General features: G+C 38.6%; 1 protein-coding gene across 2 annotated transcripts in view; it reads left to right on the top strand.

The window, feature by feature from the left end:
* The window catches only part of GLRA2 (glycine receptor alpha 2), a 202,606-nt gene that overhangs the window by 63,006 nt on the left and 114,956 nt on the right, over nt 1–24,644 (top strand). For both annotated transcript variants that reach the window (XM_077145093.1, XM_077145092.1), the window contains exons 5-7: nt 703–785; nt 3,421–3,558; nt 5,125–5,339. In XM_077145093.1, coding sequence (XP_077001208.1) covers nt 703–785; nt 3,421–3,558; nt 5,125–5,339 — 436 coding nt within the window. The remainder of the gene's footprint in view (nt 1–702; nt 786–3,420; nt 3,559–5,124; nt 5,340–24,644) is intronic.

Raw genomic sequence — 24,644 nt, 5'->3', positions numbered from 1 at the left:
TATGCATTATATAGATATCCCTTTTTAGTTTATGGTGTATTGGAGTGACTGGAGGGAAGTACCTGAACCTGTTGAGTTGTGTTCCAGTAGCCTTGATTCTTGAAGACGATTGTATATAGATATAACTTTTACAACGTGACTGATAGACTGTGAAAACACTGTCCTTTTATCCAGGGTATGAACATGTGAGTTAAAAAGTATGGATTAAAAATAAATAAATTATAGGAGGGATAAGGGGTAAAATAAATTGGTAGATGGAAATACTACTGGTCAAAGAGAGGGAGAGGTAAGGGATATGGGATATGTGAGGTTTTTTCTTTTTATTTCTTTTTCTGGAGTGATGCAAATGTTCTTTTAAAGATGATCATGGTGATCAATACACACTATGTGATGATACTGTGAGCCATTGATTGTATACCATGTATGAACTGTGCATGTGTGAAGATTTGTCAATAAAAATAGTTTTAAAAAGAGATAGATAAGGGTAAGAGAAAGTGAGAGGCTGTTTTTAAACAAACAAACAAAAACTTAGTGATCACTGTTCATGTGAAAAACAGAAAGGCTTGCCCTGAGTGACAGCTTAGATTTCATTATTTGAATCAATGTCACTTTAATGCCAAATGTTTTTTTTTGTTTATTTGTTTCTCAAGACTCAGGACTCACAGATTGAAAACCATTGTGTTTTTTTTTTTCTTTGCTAAGACTCACCCTAACCTTATCCTGTCCCATGGACTTGAAGAATTTTCCAATGGATGTCCAAACCTGTACCATGCAGCTGGAGAGTTGTAAGTTACCACTGTTGAAACACTATCTGCTTGTGTTAACCAATGATCTGGTTCTCTGAGTGTGGCATTAAGGAGAAAAGACCCATTAGACTCATTCTGTACCTACTTACCAACCCCAAAAGTTCTAATGGAAAGTCAAGCAAAAGGGCTTACATGCATCTCATATCAGAAGCTCATCATCGATAGAGCACAGACAACCTCAGAAAGTAAAATGTCAAATAACATGCCTGATTTAGTAAGCTTTCCTTTGAAAATAAAAATGCCTCTCAGGAAAATAAAGATTATTATCCTTCAATCCCTATAATGATTCACTGTATAATCAGAAAATTCTATTTCTTCCCATCCCATGCCCATATACACCAGCATTCCCAAAGGAATTTTGGCAGGAAGGGATAATTGCCTTGAGAACAAGACACAGGGGTCCTGAGCCAGAGGGGAATTTGAGAATGAGGGACATGAGATGGGATAAGAGATATCTCCCTTGGATGTTCAATGGATACTCAAAGGCATAGGGAAGCAAGTAGAGAGGAATGTCACCTACTTTGTCCCCTTTGTGCCCTAGCCCTGATGCTACTGAAGGCTTTGACACATGCCATAAATTGCTAATGCCTCCAAGGTAATGGAATTTTCAGTCAAGAGACATGAAATTTTTTCTGGCTTGCTCTGTCAGTTTCTTGGTTTGTAAAATGCAGAGAATAATAAGTGTTCCTGACCTACAGGGATGTTAGTAGACTTAATGAGGCAAGGGCAAGGAAATTCTTTTAACTTCTTGGTTTAGAAGAATAATAAATGTAAAAAGACATCAACTATTATTTAAAAAGAGGCAGTGACAGGGTTTCCTTCTGATCATTTAAAACACTGTAGATTTCCCTGGAAACTTTCTACAGAAATAAACAAAATAATGAAACGCCTTTGTTTTAAGAAGTTGTAGGGAATATAATGAGAATTTCTGATTTACAAGAAGCTTTATGTATTCATTCCCCCCATAACCCTTTATCCTGAGAAGAAAAGTTGAGAAAAACATTCTTACATAATGTTTCCTTCTTTGTATCTTCTCTGCTGCCCCAAAATGTCCCCTGCCTCAACCCAACACATTTATTTTTTTTGTAAAACAGCAGCGATAGCTGTCAAGGGAAGCTCCATCAAGGCTTAAAAATCTCCAATTAGTAAATTTGCTTGGTCTTAGCAGGACCTGAAAATAATTAAGTTATTGAAATAAAGATGCGCTTACCATTAACTTCTGATGTGGGATTGGGAATTACTACCTAACTCCTTACTTTTCTACCTCAATGTTACCTCCTCCTCCCTGACCTCTTTACCTCTTCAGCCTGCCCCAGGCTGGGCCTTCAAGGTGGATGAAAAGGAATATTATGGTGGTGACCAGGGAGAAGTTAGCCAGATGAGGATGTGGGGTGTTTGGTTACATTGAGAATTTGTGGGAGGTGCCCATTCAAATGTTGCAGTGGAAGAGGTGGGGTTGTCCATTCTTTTTACAGAGCAACAATGCTGGTACAGGGGCCCCTTTTGTAATTCGTTGCTTTCCGTGTATTTATTTTTTGGCTTTGAATATTAAAGGTGGTTCAAAGAAGGAGGAAATTAGAGTCCAGTTAGTTTGCTATTGATTTCTGGATAGCTTTGGTGAGTCACCATATTGCAGTAAACAAGAATAAGAATTTTAAAACTTAATGAATATGCTGAGGTTATTGGCCAGCCAACACCTCTCATAATATTCCTTGTCCTTCTCATTTTAGAGTCCATATATTAAAAACAAAGGGGTAGGGGGAGAAATGATGCCTGAAAGAAGAGTAGCCTTCATTTCTGGGGTACAAGAAGATCTAGAAACACTTGAAAAATAATGACCTGGTTAGCAGGAGCTTGGAGATTAAGAGCTAACTTTGGTTTGCTAAACTGGTAACAATCTGACTTTGGATTGGTTCTGTATAACCTTACATAATAGATAATCTGTTTTCCTTCATTTTAATAGCCATGAGTGGGCCTATTTAGCTAGACACTGGCACAAATGAATATGATCATTGGCATATTCCACAACTTCCTCTCAGGTTACCTGCCCATACTATTACCTTCTCTAATTGAGGATTGAACTTAAGGACTTTTGACATAAGTATCCTAAAAGCGAAGCTAACAAAGTCTAGGAGATGGGTCAAGTTTGCAGTGGAAATGTTTTAGGCGGGTCCCTGATGAATTCATTCTCATTTAAAAAAGAATGCATTCATTTGAAATACTAAGATGGATGCCATCAATTGGGTTGTCTTATTGGATTGCTACCGACACAGCTCTTACAAAAAAAAACAATCTTCAAAGGATTTTTATGTTTGCTTGTTTTTTCTTCAGAAAGATTTAGTGAATAAGGAGGGCCGAAGAAAATAGACTTCATAGATTCCAATCTCTTATTATATAGAAAAAGTCACCCAGAAATAGCTTGCTGTCTTCAATTCCTTTGGCTCCAATGACATGTGCTTGACATGATGATTGCAGCTTTTATGAATACTGCTCTTGAATTGATTGAGCATGTGTCTGCTTTAAATGAGTTCCCTGTTTGTTTCTTTACATGGTAGATTTTCAAGCTTTTTTTGAAAGATGCACTCAATGTTTCACTTTGATTTGTTTACTCCAGTTGGGTACACAATGAATGACCTGATATTTGAGTGGTTAAGTGATGGTCCAGTGCAAGTTGCTGAAGGATTGACTCTGCCCCAGTTTATTTTGAAAGAAGAGAAGGAACTTGGCTACTGCACAAAGCACTACAACACTGGTAAGTTTTCTTTGAGTTGCTGAGCCCCAGTGTGCTCTCTCTGCAGCACATCCCCTCGCTTTAATTATGGAATTACCAAGCAAATGGAGCTACATGGCACAGACCTCAGCTTGGCTCAAAACCACCTCAACAGATAAGATGCCCATACTCTCCATGATAGGCTGGAGAGCACAATAGATCATTTAATTTCTTCAGAAAAAAACACAGAGAATTGGGGATCTTTTGCTAACCATCTGCTGTCAGTGAGTTGAGGAAAGATATAGGAGACCCTGTTAATGGTATGCATTCTGGCCCATTCCTGTCATCCACTCTTGACAGGAGCTCTCAGATGAATTTTCACTCTTTGCCTTAGTGGAAGAGAGGGATAATCATGTTTTTGTAAACCCAGAAATAGAGTAGTTGTCCTCTCTAGTCCTAAAAAGAATTTGGATGGAAATCAGCTGGCAGGGATTCAACTGGCTCCAAAGTCATACTGTATCAGTACTGCTGACAGATGCAAGGCTGGTGAGGGGCAGATTTGAGGTGGTATCAACAAATGGATATTTATTGGTGCCTTCCAATGAAGTTGGTGGCTTTTCCCTATGAACATCCTGGTCTTTGATACCACTCAAGCTGATCATGGAGATACAATCAAGACATGATGGTTTGTCCAGCAACTGCTCCAGGTCCCTTGCAGAGTAGAAAGATCCATGAACACTTTTTCCAGCAGTCAATAGATACTTCTTGTGAAGTGACTGAAACCTGATCCCAAGGTGTTCTTCCTGATCAAGAATAATCTGAGCCTGTCTCTTAAAATTTGTGTGAACTGAACTGAATTACCTTCTGGAGTTCTAATACTAAGCCAATTAAGAGAAATAAAAGTGGGAAGGGGCAAGACCATCTGGATCTTAATTGTATGTTAAAAAGTTATAATATATTTATGTGAACTCTATTTTATAGGCAAACTGATACTGTAAATAGTTTCTAGAAATATTACAAATGTCCTGAAGCAATCACTTCAAAGGCTAGGAAATTTTTATGACTATTACATACATGGCTTAAACATATATATTTTCTCTTGCTGTTGAACAAAGATAGATGCACCATTGACCAAATACTTTGGGAGACCTGTATAAACTTAACTACTTAGGAGGGAATGGTGTCAACTATTATATACATATAATATAGTATATGCTACATGTATATGACATGGATTATATGTTATATGCTATATATATCTATATTATAGCCCCCCAAATTTTAATATCTTATGTCTTCTGGTCAGGTTATGACAATCTTGCAAATTCCAATGGTCTAAAATAATCAAGCTACAACAAAAGCACAGATTTTTAAAGTTAAAAATGCTACACAGTTTTGATCCAGTGACTCTTTAAATCACTCATTCTCACTCTATCATTTCCATTACTGGTTGAGCTGATTATTTAGGGTATGTGTTTTGGCCAATCTTCTTCTAAATTCATCTGCACTACTCTGTTGTTGTTAAAGTGGGATGCTAGAATGGGGAAGATAAATGCATATTGGACTTTAAATGAACATTTCCTATAAATAATCATTTGCTGCTTCCAGGAAAGTTTACCTGCATCGAAGTCAAGTTTCACCTGGAACGTCAGATGGGATATTATTTGATCCAGATGTACATCCCCAGCCTGTTGATAGTCATTTTGTCCTGGGTCTCCTTTTGGATAAATATGGATGCAGCCCCAGCCCGGGTCGCACTGGGAATCACCACGGTTTTAACAATGACCACCCAGAGTTCGGGTTCCAGAGCATCTCTACCAAAGGTAAGGAATCTCCTTGCTTGACAACAAGTGAACTGAGAGGTTCACCAAAGGTCTTATGGGCTGGAGAATTCTGCGAGGACAGAAATGCTTGCCATCCAGCTGCACTGCTGGAGATGCAAATGCATAGAGAGAACAAAGAGCTGAGTTTGAGACAATAAGTGCTCTGAGGGAACTGGTGATCCTCAAAATTAGATCACAGGGAAAGAGCAGTCAGGGTGGAAAGAGAAGAGGAATGCTTGTGACTAAGGAATTCTGTTTTAAAAGCCCTCACAAGCTATGACCTCGTGTTGTTTATAAACCATGAAACTTATGGGAATTGGAATAAGACTGATGTGATTTACACTGTATTGTCAAGTGTTTATTGGGGACACTATCATGATTCATGTGCTCTGTGAAATCATTTACAGTAATCAAAGCTGGAATGAAGCTCCTGGAAATGTATGTAGGAAATCCATAGCAATGAGTATATATGAGAAATTAGTGTGCGATGTTACAGCATAGCAATCAGATATATGAATCTTTGTTATGCCCTAATTTTCTCTAATGGTTGGATATGTTACTATTTTGAGTGACAATTACCTGGAGAAGGAGTGGTGGAGTCAAACAAGAGGTCAAAAATTCCTGGAAATGTGGCAGTTTGACAGAGAAATGTGAGGTGGACATTTAGGGACACACAAACATTTTGCAGCATCTCAAACAGTGATTCACAAGTAGCTGCCCTCTCCAAGTTAATGCAGGGCAGGCCCCCTGGGTTTGTAATTATTGCTTAAAGCAAGTAATGATCGGTATCCTGCTTGTGAAATGCCCCAGCACCCCAGAAGTGTGCCTATGTGCACTTCTCTACTTGACCAATTACACTGAGTCATTGGCTTCAATTTTCCTGGAGTGTGTATTCAATTTAGCATTCAATGTACAGTGTCTCATATTGGATGAACAGCCTTTCTGAAATCCAGTTCCAGAAAATAATTGAAATGCAACCCCATATCTTTGCTGGCTTAAGTTTATGTTTGGTTTTGATGCATTTGATATGATGAGAAATGTTAGATCATGTCATCCCACATCATCTCCTAGGTTTGGTAGGAGGTCTATGTGGAGGACATCTGTAGGTACAATGGAGATAGACTATTCTAAATACAGGAGCAATGGTTACCCAAATTCATTGAATCCCATGCTGCCAAAGATAACTATTAGGTTTTGTATGTGAATAGTATAAGGAAGCTGTCTCCAATACTTTAAAAACTTTTTTCTAGAGTCACAAATGGCATGATGTCCCTGTGTATTATTCCTATTGGAATAGAGATGTCAGAAATAGTAACAGCACTTTTTTCAGCTATATAATCATATCAATGGTATCCAATAGAAATCTAAACCACCCTGTGTTGTCTCTCAAACAGGTCCACTTGCTTTTTCCTCATTATTTATTAGTCATTACCATGTCATTAGACCCCTGGATGCACAAACATGTATTTTACAATTTAATACATAGCTAAAGTATTGGTGACAAATATTAAAAAAATAATTTCAAAACAGAAGACATTTAGCCTCCAACCACTCATTTCTATTAAAAGAGCAGCTATTTATTTTCACAGGAGGAGCTAGAAATTTTATATATTTGTTATTCATTCTTATTAACTATTATGATTCTAAATTAATGATCAAAACTATTATTGAATAAATGCTCAGTGATCTTTGTAGGTAGAGTCAATCAGGAACTTGGATAAGTCAAAAGACTGTAATAAAAAATCATTTTATATTTGGTTTTGAACTCATAGTGGTTATCCTTTTGCCACCAGCAGGTTTATCTTCCTACGTGTAATTTTCTTAGGCTATTATTAAACGTGGTTGGCTTTCAATTGACCATGGGGAGATGTGACTCATATGGATGATGATGAGAAGCCAAAATGGGATAATAAGTGAGTCATGGAAAATAAAGACTTGACCATGTAATAAAGAAAATAAAGACTTATATATGCACATACATATAAATACTCATTAAATTTATAAACATAATAATCCCTGAGCAGACACTCCACTGTGCTGATTGCACAGTTGTTCCAGAGCTTATGGCAACATCCTGTACAGAACAGGTATGAGCCCTGTACATTAAGAGTAAAACATGCTTGTACAGAAAATATAAAAAACACAAAAAAATTCATTAAAGTCTACCATGCAATAAATAACTTAAGATTTTTGTGTATTTCCTTCCAGTCTTTTTTCTAGGTACATTTGTGGGCAAATCCACACATACAAACACAGAAAATCGAGATCAAACTTTTATACAGTTCTATATTATGTTCCATTTCCCATGGCATTAAATATCTAGCATTTAATGTAATACCAGATACATTCCAGAGTATTTGGGGCAGACAATTAGAAACTATTGGCAAAGTTCCTTGAGGGACTGGAGAAAAAAATATGGAACTATTAAACATTCCCTTCCTGAGAAATCTCTGATTCTCTCTCCAATATTAGGGACACCCAAGTTAATAGGCCAAGCTCTTGATCGTGAGGCTTGTTCTTATGAAACTTATTTCTGTAATGGAGAAGCTAAGCCTACCTATAATAATGCCAAACAGTTACTTCCAAAGAACCTCTTTTGTTGCTCATATGTGGCCTCTCTCTCTCTAAGCCCAACTCTGCAAGGGAAATCACTACCCTCCCACTCCTCCTACATGGGACATGATGTCCAGGGATGTAGTCCTCCCTGGCAAAGTGGGACGTGGCTCCCAGGGATGAGCCTATCCCTGGCGCCGTGGGATTGACAATGTCTACCTGAACAAAAGGGGGAAAAGAAAGGTTAACAAAATAAGGTATCAGTGACTGAGAGATTTCAAATAGAGTCGAAAGGCTATTCTGGAGGTTACTCTTATGCAAGTTTCAGCTAGATATTGCTAATTGTCATGGTATGCCAAGCCCCAACCAACAGTATTCCTGAAAACCCTAAAGAATATTCAGGGCTCTATCTGAGACTCTATAAAAATTTCACTCACTAAGTTTATTTCTCAGAAACCTATAACCCCTAGATGGTTTCTAGGCCAGATAAGCCCTAAAACCCAGTTACCAATCTCTCCAAAAGCATCAACCAGTTACAACCCCCTTCCCCATAAGGTCGACACCCCTTTTCAACGTGAAGAAATTAGAATGGTCACTGCCCAAATATCCATAAAGAGTGTGAGAAAGATCAAAGAAGGAGGAGTTGTATCAGAGAAGATAGGATTTAACAAATGAGTACAACTACTGAATCAGTCTATTGATATTGGTGTTTTTGGTCTATAGTGTCTTAGAGTAGCTAGAGGGAAACACCTGAAATGGTAGAACTGTAACCCATACCATACTTTGAAATTTACTCTAAAACTAAATTGTTAAAATCTACTTTGAAATGTAACATTTTGTATATATGTTATATTTCACAATAAAAAATGTTAAAAGATGAACTGTAATCCCAATGGAAAAAAATCTAGCTGAAAATAATAAAAAATAACTGTATTAATCATAATTTATTTTACCATCTTGGATAAAATTAGGGTTTTTTCTTTTGTAAGTAGGACCATTATTAATATAGTTGCATAAGTATTTGTGTTCTACTGTGTTCTAGGAGACAAAGGTATAGTTTAAAAAATGTTTCAATTGTTAATGGGAAAAAAGATAGAAGGACCTGAGGATGATTAGAGTGAGGGAAGAAATATCAATGAGAAGATGCTCAGTGGGATTTATGTTACAAACAACAGGATCTTGGCTTTTTCCCTTGTGTTAACTTTAACACCTAGAACGGTACCTGGTTTAGACTAGATGGCCAATCAATCCTCACTGAATGGATAAATTTTTTAAAAAATGAATGAACAGCCGTGTTCTCTCATGTAGATAATAGACTTAAGGTAGAATCTATTGGTAAAAGTTTTACAGTGGAATATTAGAGTTTTAATTTATTGAAGAATTGCAGAGTAATATGAGATGTATTATCAAGGAATAGAATTTCTCTAAAGGATTATGTCCCCCTTTCCAGAAGTTTCAAGAAGACTTTGGGAAGTTAAGAATATGTCCATGACAAGCATAAACTTTGAAAGAAGGCAGGCCTGGATCTAAGGCTTTGCGCCTTCACACCACTCAACCTCTCTAAGCATCAGTTCCCTCGCTTTTAAAACGAGAATAATATTAACTACCTCTTTCAAAATTTAAATGAGAATAAGATGAGGCACCATTTATATGAATTTCTTAGCCCAGCTTTTTTACATGCTAGGCACACAATTCATTTTGGTCATTTTCATTGTTGTTATCTAGCCATAATATAATAGAAAGGATTTCGCCATCAGATGGGAGGTTATAAGATTGCTGAAGGACCTTATGAATGGAAGAGGCCAGGTTCTTTGGACAGCCCATTACTTGGTGATAATCCTGCTGCCAATGAGATGAGCCAGAGGTTTATCATATGCATGTGTGTATATGTATATGTATGCATGTGTGTACATGGGTGTGTGTTTTTCATTGGTAGGCAATTTTCTGAATGTGTTAATCTCCAGAGAGTGTAAACAAGCAATGGCTCTGTTTTTTCAATCACAGATGTTAAACAACGTCAATTGGCTCTGCCTTTCCCAGCCCTGGAGGACACTACAGGCAGATTCCTAGCCATAGTATACTATTACATTATATACCCAAAATGCACCAACATGTGTTTTATAATTTAATAGACAGCTAAGAAACTGATGACAAATACTTTAGGCCAGCCCATTAACAGATTTTGTAAAAATCATCTAGTCCGAAACAAAACTTCAGTCTTATACCCAAATCAATGTTTGTCCCCTCCCTTATACTCAACTCAGCCCTGATCTTTGGTGTGAAGATGTGCAGTGGGATGGGGTCCATGTTCTGTTTCATCACAGTTCTTCCCTTGCTTTCCCACTTCTTTTCCCCACTGTTGAATAGTGGGGGTGAAGGGGAAGGAAGAAGAAAAGTTTTATGTGACTAACACTGATGACACTATTGGTATGTTTTCTAACAGCAAGCCTCCAAATGCTAGCTCTCTGATGACTTGGATTTGTGAGACTTTGGATGATTCCATTAGGTCCTACATACTACACCATTCTTGTATGAAACATGTACTCTGGCTGATGCTCACAATCTCCTCTTAGCTATCACCTCCTTGTAGCATATCCCATACAACTTCTTACTCCTGGGGTCCCCTAATTCAAGTAGGTAGCTCTATTGGTTGACATGTTTTTAAGATAGTTCATGTTTGGCTATCTTCCACAATACTTATTTGGTTCACCAAGAACTCATGCTTTCTTACCTTGTTAAATGGTAGAAATGTAACTTAGCCAGCTGCTAACCCTTTATCCTCATCCCAGCTATCCCTATAGCCTTCAGAATCTATCCATTCAAGAAACAGGAATCAATGTTGATGTTTTCATACAAAACCCAAACTACTGAGGAGACATGACAGGTTCTACTAAGAACTCCTTCACATTCTGATCCAGGGGCATTTTGTTGAAATTTCAACAGCTCAGCATGTATATGGCATTTGAAGGAGATGCCAGTCTCTTTTCTTACCAGGAAAGGGATGAACCACGTTCTCCACATCTGTAGGAGAGGAGGGAAAATGCCACATCATTATCAATACCCACAAATTCTATTACCTCAATTAACTCTTTCCAAATGTATGGTCTTCTGTAACTGGTATAAAAGTTCCTGAACAGGATTTGCTTTGCTCTACAAAGTCTTGCATCCTGTATACATATGTATAGAGTCCCCCTTCAGAATGTGGCTTTAGTAAAAAATCTGAGGTACAAAGAGTACCCCATTCCCACACTGTTACACTTGCCAATAAACATACTTAATTTTAGAGTTTTATACCTATGAAAGTACAGACTACATCGATTTTTTTTTTAAATTTTTTTATTAATCAAAAAAAAGAAAAGAAATTAACACAACATTTAGAAATCATTCCATTCTACAAATGCACTCAGTAATTCTTAGTATCATCACATAGATGTATGATCATCATTTCTTAGTACATTTGCATCGATTTAGGAAAAGAACTAGCAAAACAGCAGAAAAAAATATAGAATGTTAATATAGAGAAGAGAATTAAAATAATAATACTAATAATATATATATATATAAAAAGGAAAAAGAAAAAAAACAAAAACAAAAGATACAAACACACAAACAAAAAACCATATTTCAGGTGCAGCTTCATTCAGTGTTCCAACATAGTTACATTACACTTAGGTATTATTGTGCTGTCCATTTTTGAGTTTTTGTATCTAGTCCTGTTGCACAGTCTGTATCCCTTCAGCTCCAATTACCCATTATCTTACCCTGTTTCTAACTCCTGCTGGTCTCTGTTACCAATGATATATTCCAAGCTGATTCTCAAATGTCGGTTCACATCAGTGGAACCTTACAGTATTTGTCCTTTAGTTTTGGGCTAGACTCACTCAGCATAATGTTCTCTAGGTCCATCCATGTTATTACATGCTTCATAAGTTTAGTCTGTCTTAAAGCTGCATAATATTCCATCATAGGTATACGCCACAGTTTGTTTAGCCACTCGTCTGTTGATGAACATTTTGGCTGTTTCCATCTCTTTGCAATTGTAGATAATGCTGCTATAAACACTGGTGTGCAAATGTCCGTCTGTGTCTTTGCCCTTAAGTGCCTTGAGTAGATACCTAGCAGTGGTATTGCTGGGTCGTAATCCATTCTGCCATTCTATGTCTTTTGATTGGGAAATTCAGTCCATTAACTTTTAGTATTATTACTGTTTGGATAATATTTTCCTCTACCATTTTGGCTTTTGTATTATATATATCATATCTGATTTTCCTTCTTTCTACACTTTACTCCATACCTCTCTCTTCTGTCTTTTCATATCTGACTCTAGTGCTCCCTTTAGTATTTCTTGCAGAGCTGGTCTCTTGGTCACAAATTCTCTCAGTGACTTTTTGTCTATAAATGTTTTAATTTCTCCTTCATTTTTGAAGGACAATTTTGCTGGATATAGGAGTCTTGGTTGGCAGTTTTTCTCTTTTAGTAATTTAAATATATCATCCCACTCTCTTCTAGCTTCCATGGTTTCTGCTGAGAAATCTACACATAGTCTTATTGGGTTTCCTTTGTATGTGACAGATTGTTTTTCTCTTGCTGCTTTCAAGATCCTCTCTTTCTCTTTGACCTCTGACATTCTAACTAGTAAGTGTCTTGGAGAACGCCTATTTGGGTCTATTCTCTTTGGGGTGCGCTGCACTTCTTGGATCTGTAAATTTAGGTCTTTCATAAGAGTTGGGAAATTTTCAGTGATAATTTCTTCCATTAGTTTTTCTCCTCCTTTTCCCTTCTCTTCTCCTTCTGGGACACCCACAACACGTATATTTGTGCGCTTCATATTGTCATTCAGTTCCCTGATCCCCTGCTCAAGTTTTTCCATTCTTTTCCCTATAGTTTCTGTTTCTTTTTGGAATTCAGATGTTCCATCCTCCAGTTCACTAATTGTAGCTTCTGTCTCTTTAGATCTACCATTGTAGGTATCCATTGTTTTTTCCATTTTTTCTTCTTTGTCCTTCACTCCCATAAGTTCTGTGATTTGTTTTTTCAGATTTTCTATTTCTTCTTTTTGTTCAGCCCATATCTTCTTCATGTCCTCCCTCAATTTATTGATTTGGTTTTTGAAGAATTTTTCCATTTCTGTTCGTATATTCAGCATTAGTTGTCTCAGCTCCTGTATCTCATTTGAACTATTGGTTTGTTCCTTTGACTGGGCCATATCTTCAATTTTCCGAGCGTCATCCATTATTTTCTGCTGGTGTCTGGGCATTTGATCAGATTTCCCTGGGTGTGGGACCCAGCTGGTTGAAAGCTTTTTCTGTGAAATCTCTGGGCTCTGTTTTTCTTTTCCTGCCCAGTAGGTGGCGCTCGTCTGTCTGCACGGGAGTCGGCCCGGGAAACCGCGCGTGGAGGTGGGGGTTGCTGGCCGCCGCGGCTTGGGGGAGTGCCGGTCCTAATTGTCCAGCTGGCCCGAAACGCCAAGCGTGACGGGAGGGCCCCGCTATCCAACGTTCCCAGTCAGACCGGGGAGCCACGTGCGTGGAGGGGACCCCAGTCGCCAGCCGCCCCGGCCGGGAAAACGCGCGCCCCTCAGGTAGCTCACCGCAGCAGATTCTCCCTGCCCGTTCAGCTGTTCCAGAATGGGGTACGCTGTCTTTTTGGTCTCTGTCGTGACTCCGGGAGCTGTTTCGTATTGTTTCTGTTTCTTTAGTTGCTTTTCTGGAGGAGGAACTAAGACCCGCGCGTCTTACTAAGCTGCCATCTTCTCCGGAAGTCCTACATCGATTTTTGTCTACCTTTACATATCTGCCACTCAGCAGATGCCTCTCTCATGGGAGGTGCTCAGTGAATAGTTGGTTGATAAATGAATGAACAGTGTTGAAAAGACTTGTAGTCAAGTGATATTCCAGGTGTAAGTTATTTGATGCTGATTCATTCATACATTTATTCGTCTAAAATTTATTGAGTATCTTCTTTGTAGTAGGGGATGGGGAAATCAAAGATAAATAAAACACAGTCTCTACCCTCAAGGGCTTGTAATTTGGTAGGACAGAGAGAGACATTTAGAGTGGTGATTATTAAACAATATGAACTAAAAGGACAGTCCAAAAGGATTCCAAAACTATTAAATGGAGGAGCGAGGTAGGAAAGGAGGGAAAGAAGGAACAGTATTAGGAAAATGTCCTGAAGGAGGGGCCCTGAGCTGAATCTATGAAGGAGATTAAGTAGGTGAAGTAGGAGAAGCTGTAAAGGTCCTTCCAGGCAGTGAGGACCTCCTACTCAAAATATTTTGGCTACACACATAAAATAAACCTTTCCAAAAGATAACCTGGGCAGGTTTCCAACATACTTCACAAATTCTAAGCACATTTTAAGTAAGAGACTTGTGTTCATAGCTTCCAAGTTAATTTCCTGCTTTCCTGCCAAGTAAGCTTTTTGTTTTGGTTTGTTCTGTTGGTTTTTTTTGTTTTTAGAAGTTCAATCCTTCTCCTCAATACAGGAGAAATTAAACACCATCAGGCTATCTGTTCCACAGATACCTACCCATTTGCAGCTAATAAATTCATTTTTAAATCTACATCTCTGCCAGCTTCCAAGAAGCTGTTTCACTGCCTTTTGCTCTAACAGTATGGAGCATGAAACCTCTAGTGGCAGACTAAAGGTTGGGTGTATTGTTGTCTTTCCCACCCACAGGAAAATATCAGGATGGATTGAATGAAAGGCTGTGAGACACCAGGCAAGCTTTGAATGTGGTCAAATGGGGTTAAACAATTATTTTCATTTACTCTGTGTTTGTTATTATAGCTGAATAATTTACAGTCACTCCTATGTTTATCTTGAGTTCTCCTTTGTGGCTGCTACCCAGAGACCGTAGAGATGAGAGCAAGCATTGGTAGGGGACAGCTGGAATGACCCAGGTATGCAGCTGGCTCTGACAGCTCTCAGGTCCAAGGATCCAGAAGCGTTATCTTTAGCCATGATTAGCCAGGATGCCCTATTTCCTATATAAGGAAAGCACCCCTTACTTTTGGCCATCTGGTCAACTAAGGCCAGCTGGACCATTTCAAGCAACTGCCAAACCCAGAATAGCTTGAAATTTAAAACAAGAGAGGCTATGAACCCACCATGTTTGGTCTTGGTTTATTCCCCACCAGAATGCTTCTATTTAGAGACTGCAGTAAGAGAAACTATGAAAGCAGGAAGACTGATACTGAGGAGGAGCTTTGAAATAAGGATTTGTTTGTATACAAGATATGTCTGTTTTAGCTATAACATATAAAGATGATCGTTCCTTGAATCAGGTACATCCCCAGCTAATTGGAGTAACTTTCTTAGGTCACATTGGTATTTCTGAAAGAGGTTGGGAATAATTTTATGTTGTACATAATTAAGGTTTTATAAAGTTCTTGGATAAAAGATTGAAACAGAAGAAAGTCAGGCTTTGGCAGATTGGTCTGCAGAACTGCTTCCTTAAGTCAGATGTCTGCATATGTGGGAGACTTCATAAACTTTCCTTTCTGACATTTCCCAAGCTGCAGCACACTGAGCAGTCATTGTTGTAGTGAGTGTGTGATAAAAATATGCAGAGAGATGACGTATGTGAATTCTCTGGGGACAGAGCTGGAGCACTACTGGCACTTTAGCTCAAGAATGTTTTTGGCAGCCTTTGCAGGGAAGCTGACAGTGGGAGAAACAACCTAGGCTAAGCTTCTGCTCAAGTCCCAGTGAGGATCATAAATCCTTCTGGGGATAGCATTTTGAGGTTCAGGATTAGTTTGGACTCTTTTCCCATTTCACTAAAATAGGCAACTGTGACTGGGTCATACAGCCTAACTGGCTTCAGTCCTTACAAATGCCACAGAATGAGGACAAAATGACCTATTATGGAGCATAAAATACAGCGTTACGCACTATGTTACAGGCTCAGTGTATAAACAAGAAGAAACCAAACTTCTGTCCTTAAGAAGACTGGCATATACATAAAATACAAAAACTAACTCAGTGCAGTAAGGGCAATGGCATAGAGTTCTTACAAAAAGAGCTGCAATAATTCCCCTTCCTGTATTCATACCTTGGGTGATACCTTCCCACCACCCCCAATGACTGTAAACTTGGCCATGTGACTAGCCTTGGTCAATGGGGCAATGGCATATGTGACATAAGCAGAAACTTGAGAAATGCTTTCATATTAGAGCTAGCTCTCTCGCTGTTCTTGGGATCCTATGACCACAGCCATGTGAATAAGCCCAGGCTAGCTTGATGAATGATGAAAGATGAATGGCCCAGTTATCACCCTTGCTCTGGTGATGACAGCCAGTCAGCCCGCAGGCAAGTGAATCCACTGACTGCAACGGACTGCAAACAGATGTTAAACCCAGCCAGTACCATGTGGAGCAGAGGTATGCCATTCCAGGTGAGTCCAGCCCAAACTGCTGACCCACAGAATTGTAAGCAAATAAACAGCTGTTGTTTTAAGCCACAAAATTTAGGGGTAATTTGTTATACAGCAAAAGCTAATTGATAACAATAGTGTTGGAGTTGGGTACAAAGGGCTATGGTGCTTAAATGAGGATCCTTGTCCCAATCTGAAAACTTTCTGGAAGGAGGGATGTGAGGAAGCAGCACCTGAAATAAATAATATTCTACACATTTAATGTGGCAAGATTCTTCCTAACTTTCAAACACTCTTAAAGTCTTGCAACTTACAAGTAACTTTCTCAAGTACTTTGGAAAATTTTCTTTACAGCCTTCCACAAGAAGCATGTAAACCAAATTAAGAGATTGTTGAGTACCTGCCTGTTTTTATAAAACATCTGTAATGGACCAGAAATCAGCAGGATACTAAAGACAAACATATCGATTTGAGTGCTTACTAACAATTGGGCCGGCTTTCATTTTTTATTTTATTTTATTTTAAAATGCAATTTTATTGGGATATATTCACTCACCATAAAAACCATCCTAAGTATACAATCTATGGCTCACAGTATCATCACATAGTTGTGCATTCATCACCATGATCAATTTTAGAACATTTCCATTACTCCAGAAAAAGAAAAAAAAGAAAAAAGAAAACCCCAAACATCCTGTTTTCGTTTGCTAAAGCTGCTGCAATGCAATATACCAGAAATGGAATGGATTTTATAAAGGGAATTTATTACATTACAAGTTTATAGTTCTAAGGAGAAAAATGTCCAAACTAAGGCATCCAGGAAAAGATACCTTGACTCAATAAAGGCCATTGTCTGTCACATGGAAAGGCATGTGGCTGGTGGCTACTGGTTCCTGGTATACCTGGTTCCATAGCTTCCAGCTTCTGATGCCAGTGGTTTCCTCTCTAAGTGTCTGTGGGCCTTCATTTAGCTCCTTTGGGACACAACTCTGGGTTTTGGCTTACTTAGCATCTCATGGGAAGGCACATGGTGACATCTGCTGGGCTCTGCCCATGTCTAGGTATCTGTTCTCTCTGTTGGCACTCCAAGCATCTCCAAACATTTGTGTCTCTGTTAGCTCAGTAGCAACTCTTCTCCAAGTGTCTGCATCTGAGGTTTCTCCAAAATGTTTCCCCTTTTAAAGGACTCTAGTAAATGAATCAAGACCCATCTTGAATGGGTGGGGTCACATCTCCATCTAAGCAAAAGGCCACACCCACAGTTGAATATTTCACATCTCCATGGAAATAATCTAACCAGAAGGTCACACCTACAACTAGTTGTGTCACATCTCCATGGAAATAATCCAATCAAAGTTTCCCACCCTAAACAATAGGTCTGGCCCCACAAGATTGGGTCAGGCTTAAAACATAGCTTTTCTGGGGTACATAATAGTTTCAAACTGGCACATAGCCCATACCCCTTATCTCCCACTTTTATTATTTTTTTAATATCAGTACTTTTAATATGCCTATTTCCTCAGAGAATTATATGTTTATAAGTATACACTGATGCACTGTAATGCATGTATACATGTAAAGGCATTATATCTAGGAATTAAAATAGAAATGTTATGGCCTAGGAAATATTAGTAAGTTCTCAGCTGATATATTAGTTTTCTATTGCTTGATAACAAGCTTTGTGGCTTAAAATAACACCTATTTATTAGCTCACAGTTCTGTAGGTCAGAGGTCTCTTGTGGCATGACTGGGTTCTCTGCTCAGGGTCTCATAAGGTTCAAATGAAGATGTCAGCTGGGCTGAGTTCTTAATTGGAGGATCTAGGGAAGAATCTGCTTCCAAGAACATACTTGTTGATGGCAGAATTCATCTCCTTACAGCTGTACAGCTGAAATCCCCATTTCCTTGCTGGCTATTAGCTAAGGGTCACTCTTACTCCTAGAGGGTGCCCACATTCATTGCCAAGTGGGACCCTTCATCTTCAAGTCAGTGATGGTACATTGAATCCCTCTTGTACTTCAGATATATAACTTGCTCTAGACCCAGATTTAAAGTGCTCATGTAATTAAGTCAAGCCCACCCAATAATCTCCCTATCTATGTTCAATTTATCTGGAAACTTAATTACGTTTGTAAAATATATTTACAGTTGCTCCTAGATTAGCATTTGATTGGCTGGCAGATCCATGAGGGCAGGGATCTTTATCAGGTTTGCTCCCTAATGCCCCAGGATGGCACCTATCCCATAGAAGTTCAAGAAATATTTGCTGAATGAATGAATGAATGCATACACCTCTAAAGTTAGTCACTGAGAAAACCCCACCTAGCCTTTCTCTAGGAGACAGAGCAAATAAAAGGGAACTCATATAGCCAGGGGCTCATCTGAACTAATCTGGCTATTCTTTACCATAAAGAAATCTGGCAGCCTACAGTATGTAACTCTAACATAGAATTTTTATAAAGTTCCACTTTTCTTAATGAGCATATCAAATGATGTTAGATTCACTTTTCTTTTATAGAGTAATCTACCCAAGGAAATAATAACAAAACAGAAATGATTTAGATGAGAAGGCATCCAGCCAGGCTATTTTAACCTTAGCTTTGCTTCCTCAGCACCATTGCCACCGATTTGGAGGGTTCTCAGTATGCCAATGCAACTGTCCATTTTCCCTTCTTGTCCCTCCAATTTGTTTGGCCATTAAAGACCATCTGTACATTTGAACACAAAGATTGCTTTGGACTGTATCTAAGACTTTAAAAGCCACAAACTCCAGTCTAGAACAAACTATCTGATGTGCCAAAAGCAAACCATTATCATCCCTCACAAAAAAATGGGGAACTCCAGTTTGCATCCCAAAAAATGACTATGCCTCAATGAAACTGGAATGTCAAAATATCTTCTAATATTTTGATCTCATAAAATCTTAGACGTCTGTGTTGTTATCAGAAGGGGCCTCACAGATCCTGTTAGGAAGGTTTAGTGGTTTCCTATTCTTCAAGAACCACTTGAAGTGGATGCCACTTCTTGCATGAAGCACCCTCTGGATCTCCACCAGATATAAATGGCCTCCCTATTATCCTTGCCTCCATAGCACTTTGTGTCTAATATTATTCCTTGCATTCAGACTTGGGACATTTAGTGATCAGGGCTCATGTGTTACTTGCTCTAATATACTGCAAACTCCTTTTAGAGAGGGTCATGTCTTGTTCAATTCTGCATAACCCACAATGACTTACACAGATGAGGCCATCAGTAGCTTTTTTTGAAGAACTGTAAGGGAGACATTTGTCCACTTGTTCCTGATATTTTGTGATCAGGGTAAGATTTAGTGCTGGTGTTTAATTGGCCTGATAAGGAAGCATCTCTAAACCACGGGGTCCCAACTTGTTGCACATTAGAATCAGCTGAGAGGTTTTTAAGCTTTCCCTGGACCCCACCACTGAAAAATTAAATCAAACCACCTGGGGTTCCCAGGTGATTCTAATGGGTATCCAGAGTTGGAACCGCGGCTCTAAATTTTATTGTCATCTGGGGTAGTGTTCTTTCATTGTGTTTACTATGTACCAGCATATTATATTTATTTGAAACATCACAACAGCACTAAAAAAAAAATACCCCATTTTATAGATCAGGATACTAAGGCACAGAAGGGTTAAGTAACAAGTCCGTGCAGAGCTAGGCCTTGAAGCAGCAGTAGACCTTGAACCCAGGCAGGCTGGAACCAGGTTGGTGTGATGCCTATACCATACCACTTTCAGAGATAAGTTGAGTTCTTTCTACATATCTGGCACTGTGCTAACTCCCTCCATAGATGATCTCACAGCAAACGTAGGAGGGAGGAACTACTTTATATTGCAAAATTTATAGGTGGGGAAACCAAAACTTAAACAGGTTAAGAAATTTGCCTGCAGTTATGTACCTTGCAAGTGAAGAACCAAGATTCAAACCACCAGTCAATGCAAATCCTCCCAGAGGGAGAACTAAGAATTTTAAGTTTTGTCACATTGTCCACACCATGCTAATTATAGGTAGATGCTCATGACAGTTTGGAGACTAAGTTCTTTTCCAGTATCTGCAATCCCTAGGTCTTTTTGGCTGTGCATAGTGCATGCACTGTCTATTACAAGCAGTTGGATGTCTTCGTTCATGATTAGGGTAAAGAGGCAATGCTTGCCTAATTGCCCTTTCTCTTTCATATTAAGAATAATTATAGTAATGGCCCCTGAGGCTTCCCTACATGTGATTGCCAAATACATTCCTCCTCAGCAGACTTTCTAAAGTAACCCAATTGCTGTTTACTACTTCTATCATCTGTAGCCACTTTCATCAACTCTCAACATGTATAATTGTGTTAAGAGTCCAACTAGGAAAGTATAAGACATTATCATCTTGTGGCATCTAAAAAGTTGAAAAAAAGCAGACTGGATGACCATCAACAATAAAATGGTTAAATAAATTGTGGCCTTTTCATACAATGAAATATTAGATGGCAATAAAAATGGAGGAAGAGCAGTCCTACATAACAAAGATGAATCTCTTAAATCTAATGTTGAGGGAAAGTTACCAAGCACAAAAGAATATGGGCTGTATGACTTTATGCTTTTTAACATTTCTTAAACTGGTTGGCACCAGTAACAAACAATAGAGAATAGTCACTTTATAGAGTTTCCTCTTCCTCATTTTTCAGAATAAAAATAACAAATGCTGATATTGGTTGTAAGTGCTTTTCAGTCACATACTCTTTAAATCTCTCAACCATTATATGAAATAAATATTGGTTCCATTTTCTATATAAGAAAATGCAGGCTCAAAGTTCTACAATTAGTATTTGCCAAAGCAAGAATTCAAACTTAATTGAAACCTAAATCCTATTCCTTTCTCACTGTGCTATTCTCATCATTTTATAATCATTGGGTGTCCCTTTAATCTTTAAAATGGATGTCCTTTATGCCCATTGCAGTTTATATGACTGAGGGCTGGTTGATGGGACTGGATGGTTTTGGTAAGCTAGTCAGTTCTGACTTTTCCCTGGACCAGACCCACCCTTAATCTTGCTTCCCACTGTTGTTTCCTGCTCACTCCCTGAGCAAGTCTTTCTCATGAAAAGGGAAATAAACAGCTCTATCATTGCAGAGATTTTGAAGGTACATGTTATTAAACAGAAATTGATACCTAATGTCTTACCCTATGTACCCCTAACTTTAAAAGTCCAAAAGAAAGGAATTAACATTTTGCATTTGCTTCAAATGGAAGTCCATTCCCCTTTGCCCTTAAATTTTTTTGGGGGGGACGGTGTGCACGGTCCAGGAATTGAACCTGGGTCTCCCACATGAAAGGTGAGCATTCTACCACTGAACCACCCTGTTCAAGTTTGCTAGCTGCTGGAATGCAACACACCAGAGACAGATTGGCTTTCTTAGGGGATTTATTTAGTTAACATATAGTCTTCAGAAAAAAACCTAACTTTCGACTGAGGTTCTTTCTTACGTGGGAATGCACAGGGCGATCTCTGCTGGCCTTCTCTCCAGGCCTCTGGGTTCCAACATCTTTCCCTGGGGTGATTCCTTTCTGCATCTCCAAAGGCCTGGGCTGAGCTGCAAGTGCTGAGATGAGGTATGCTGAGCTGCTTGGGCTGTGCTACCTTGAGCTCTCTCATTTAAGCACCAGCCAATTAAATCAAACATCATTCATTACAGCAGGCACGCCTCTTAGCCGACTGCAGATGTAATCAACAACAGATGAGGTTCACGTACCATTGGCTTATGTCCATAGCAACAGAACTAGGTACCTTCACCTGGCCAAGTTGATAACTGAATCTAACTACCACACACCCATGCACCATGCCCTTATATTTTATTATTGGTTCCAAATCACATGTGTGGATTTCTCTTATTGCCGAACTCCACAGAAGGTATGCTCTGTAAATATGGAAATAACATGGGTTATATGAAGTCTAATATAATTTCCATAGGCAAGATTAGGTAATGGTCATATATACACTTCTCTTACTCCAAGTGTGGTGGGGGATCCCAGATTGATAGTCCAGGCTATAAATTCAACCCAAGATGTAGTAATTTCAGTCATGTCAAGGGATTACTGAGTAAGCCTGCTGGGGATGTCTGTTTACATGAGAGGAAAGACAACTCCTTTTACTCATTCATTCAATTCATTTGATAATTACAGAGTATCCTGGACTCCAAGACACACCTTTTCCTATTTTTACATCTCTGAGTTGGAGTTGCAGCTTAAAATTGAAGGCCAATTAGAATTGAATTGGAAGTGTTTTTCTTTTCTAGTAGTGTGTAAAATAATGGTGTGCCTTACAATCACTGGCATCTTAGATTTAGTGAACCTCTATACTGAATGTCTTCTAGAGGCAGCCACTGTACTTGGCATTGGGCATAGAGAAATTAGTGGAATAGACTTGCCCCAAGCCCACAGAGTTCAGACCCCACTGCAGAAACAAAGGCTGAACACATAATTGGCAGATAATGCTTCCTAAGAAGTAACTCTGGGTATCACAGGAACATGCAACAAGAAAACAGGTGTTTGTCCCAGAGTGAGAGAAAGCTTTTCCCAAGGAAGTGAAGTTTGAATAAAAAGTGCCTAGGTAAATGTGGCAGGGGATGATCTGAGAGGAGGAAACAGCTTGTCTACAGGATTTGAGTTTGGAATGAGTCTGAAAACTTCAGGGAATTAGAAAGACAGAATGGCTAGAATGTAGAACAAAAGGGGAAGTGGCAGAGACAAAGGCAAACCTGGGTCACACAGGGCCCTATAAGGCCATGGTGAGGAATTTGAGCTTCTCTTCATGGGGATGTAACATGATCCAATTCACTTTTTAAAAGGGAAATAATGACCACTGTCTGGAGTAAGATTTGAAAGAGGCCAATGTGGATGCTGTGAAATTAATTGGAAACTACAGCAATAACAAAGGAGAGATGGCTTAGAAAGGGTAATGGCTGTGGGAATAGAGAGAAATGGATGGATTTGACATAAATTTTGGAGGTAGAATTGATGGGTCATAGTCATTGATAATACATAAGGAATTGGTGGAGGCGAACATGGAGTCAAAGTCAACTACTCTTAGGAAAACTTATCCTAAGGGAAGAACAAATGAGGGCCCACAGGCTGGAACTAAAGACAATACCTCAGGGTTGGAAAAAATAGATATTTTGAGCGCAGTCTGGTGTCTAACTCAGACATGAGTACTAGGAAAGGAAGGCTGTGAGGAACAATGGAAAGCACCCCCCACAAACACTGGGAAAACAGGAAGTCATTGATGTGTAGCTTATGTATCAAAGGATACTACACTGGGGGCTGAAGCATAGTTCCCTATTCAGGGCTACTGTTGGAGCACAGTGGATTGAGTAGTGTCCATCTGAACCAGAGAAGTAGTGGGAGAGGCCATCACCTATGGTTGATATCAGTAGGAAACAGTGACTGCAGCCCCAGTTTTATGATACCACCAACCTGAGCCTCACGGCCATCCACCATCCTTGGCAGGAAACCCTGCCCATGGGTTTTTAATTGGAGTGGTTAGACCATTTACATTTAATGTGATTATCGATATGGCTGGGTTTAAATCTACCATCTTGCTTTTATTTGTCCCATCTGTTCTTTGTTGCCTTTTTCTATTTTTCCTATCTTCTTTTGGATATAGTACATATTATTGTTATATTTTATATCCTTTGTTGGCTTATTACCCATAACTCATTTTGTGTTATTTTTATGGTTACTTTAGGATTTATAGTATATTTCTTTAGTTTATCACATTCTACCTTCAACTAATATTGTCACTTCTCATACAGGAAAAGAGCCTTACAAAAACAACTTTCATTTCTCTTCTCTCACCTTCTGGGCTATTTTTGTCATATATTTTATTGCTACATATATCATAAGCCCTATAATTCATTATTACTTTTGTCTAAATAGTCAATTATCTTTTGGATGATTCTAATAATTTGAAAACTAACTTGTATATTCACCCATGTAGTTACCATTTCCAGTGTACTTCATTATTTGGGTAGACCCATAATTTTATCTGGTATTATTTTTCTTTTGCTGGCAAGACTTCCTTTAACATCTCTTGTAGTGAAAGTCTGCTGGTGATGAATGCTTCCAGCTTTCATATGTCTAAAAAGTCTTTTATTTCGCATGTTTCAGAAAGATGTTTTTAATTATAAAATTCTAGATTGACTTTTTTCTCCCAGTTAGTACTTTAAAGAAGTTTCTCCACTGTCTTCTCACTTCTACTTTCTGATGGGAAATTTGTCATCTTTCTTCCTGTACACATACTGTGTCTTTTTTCTCTGGTTATTTTAATGATTCTCTTTGTATCCCTGGTTTTGAACAATTTTATTATAATGTAC

The sequence above is a fragment of the Tamandua tetradactyla genome, chromosome X (genome assembly GCF_023851605.1).
Source record: "Tamandua tetradactyla isolate mTamTet1 chromosome X, mTamTet1.pri, whole genome shotgun sequence".
In the NCBI taxonomy this organism is placed as follows: Eukaryota; Metazoa; Chordata; class Mammalia; order Pilosa; family Myrmecophagidae; genus Tamandua; species Tamandua tetradactyla.
This window is presented reverse-complemented; position numbering and strand designations above follow the sequence as displayed.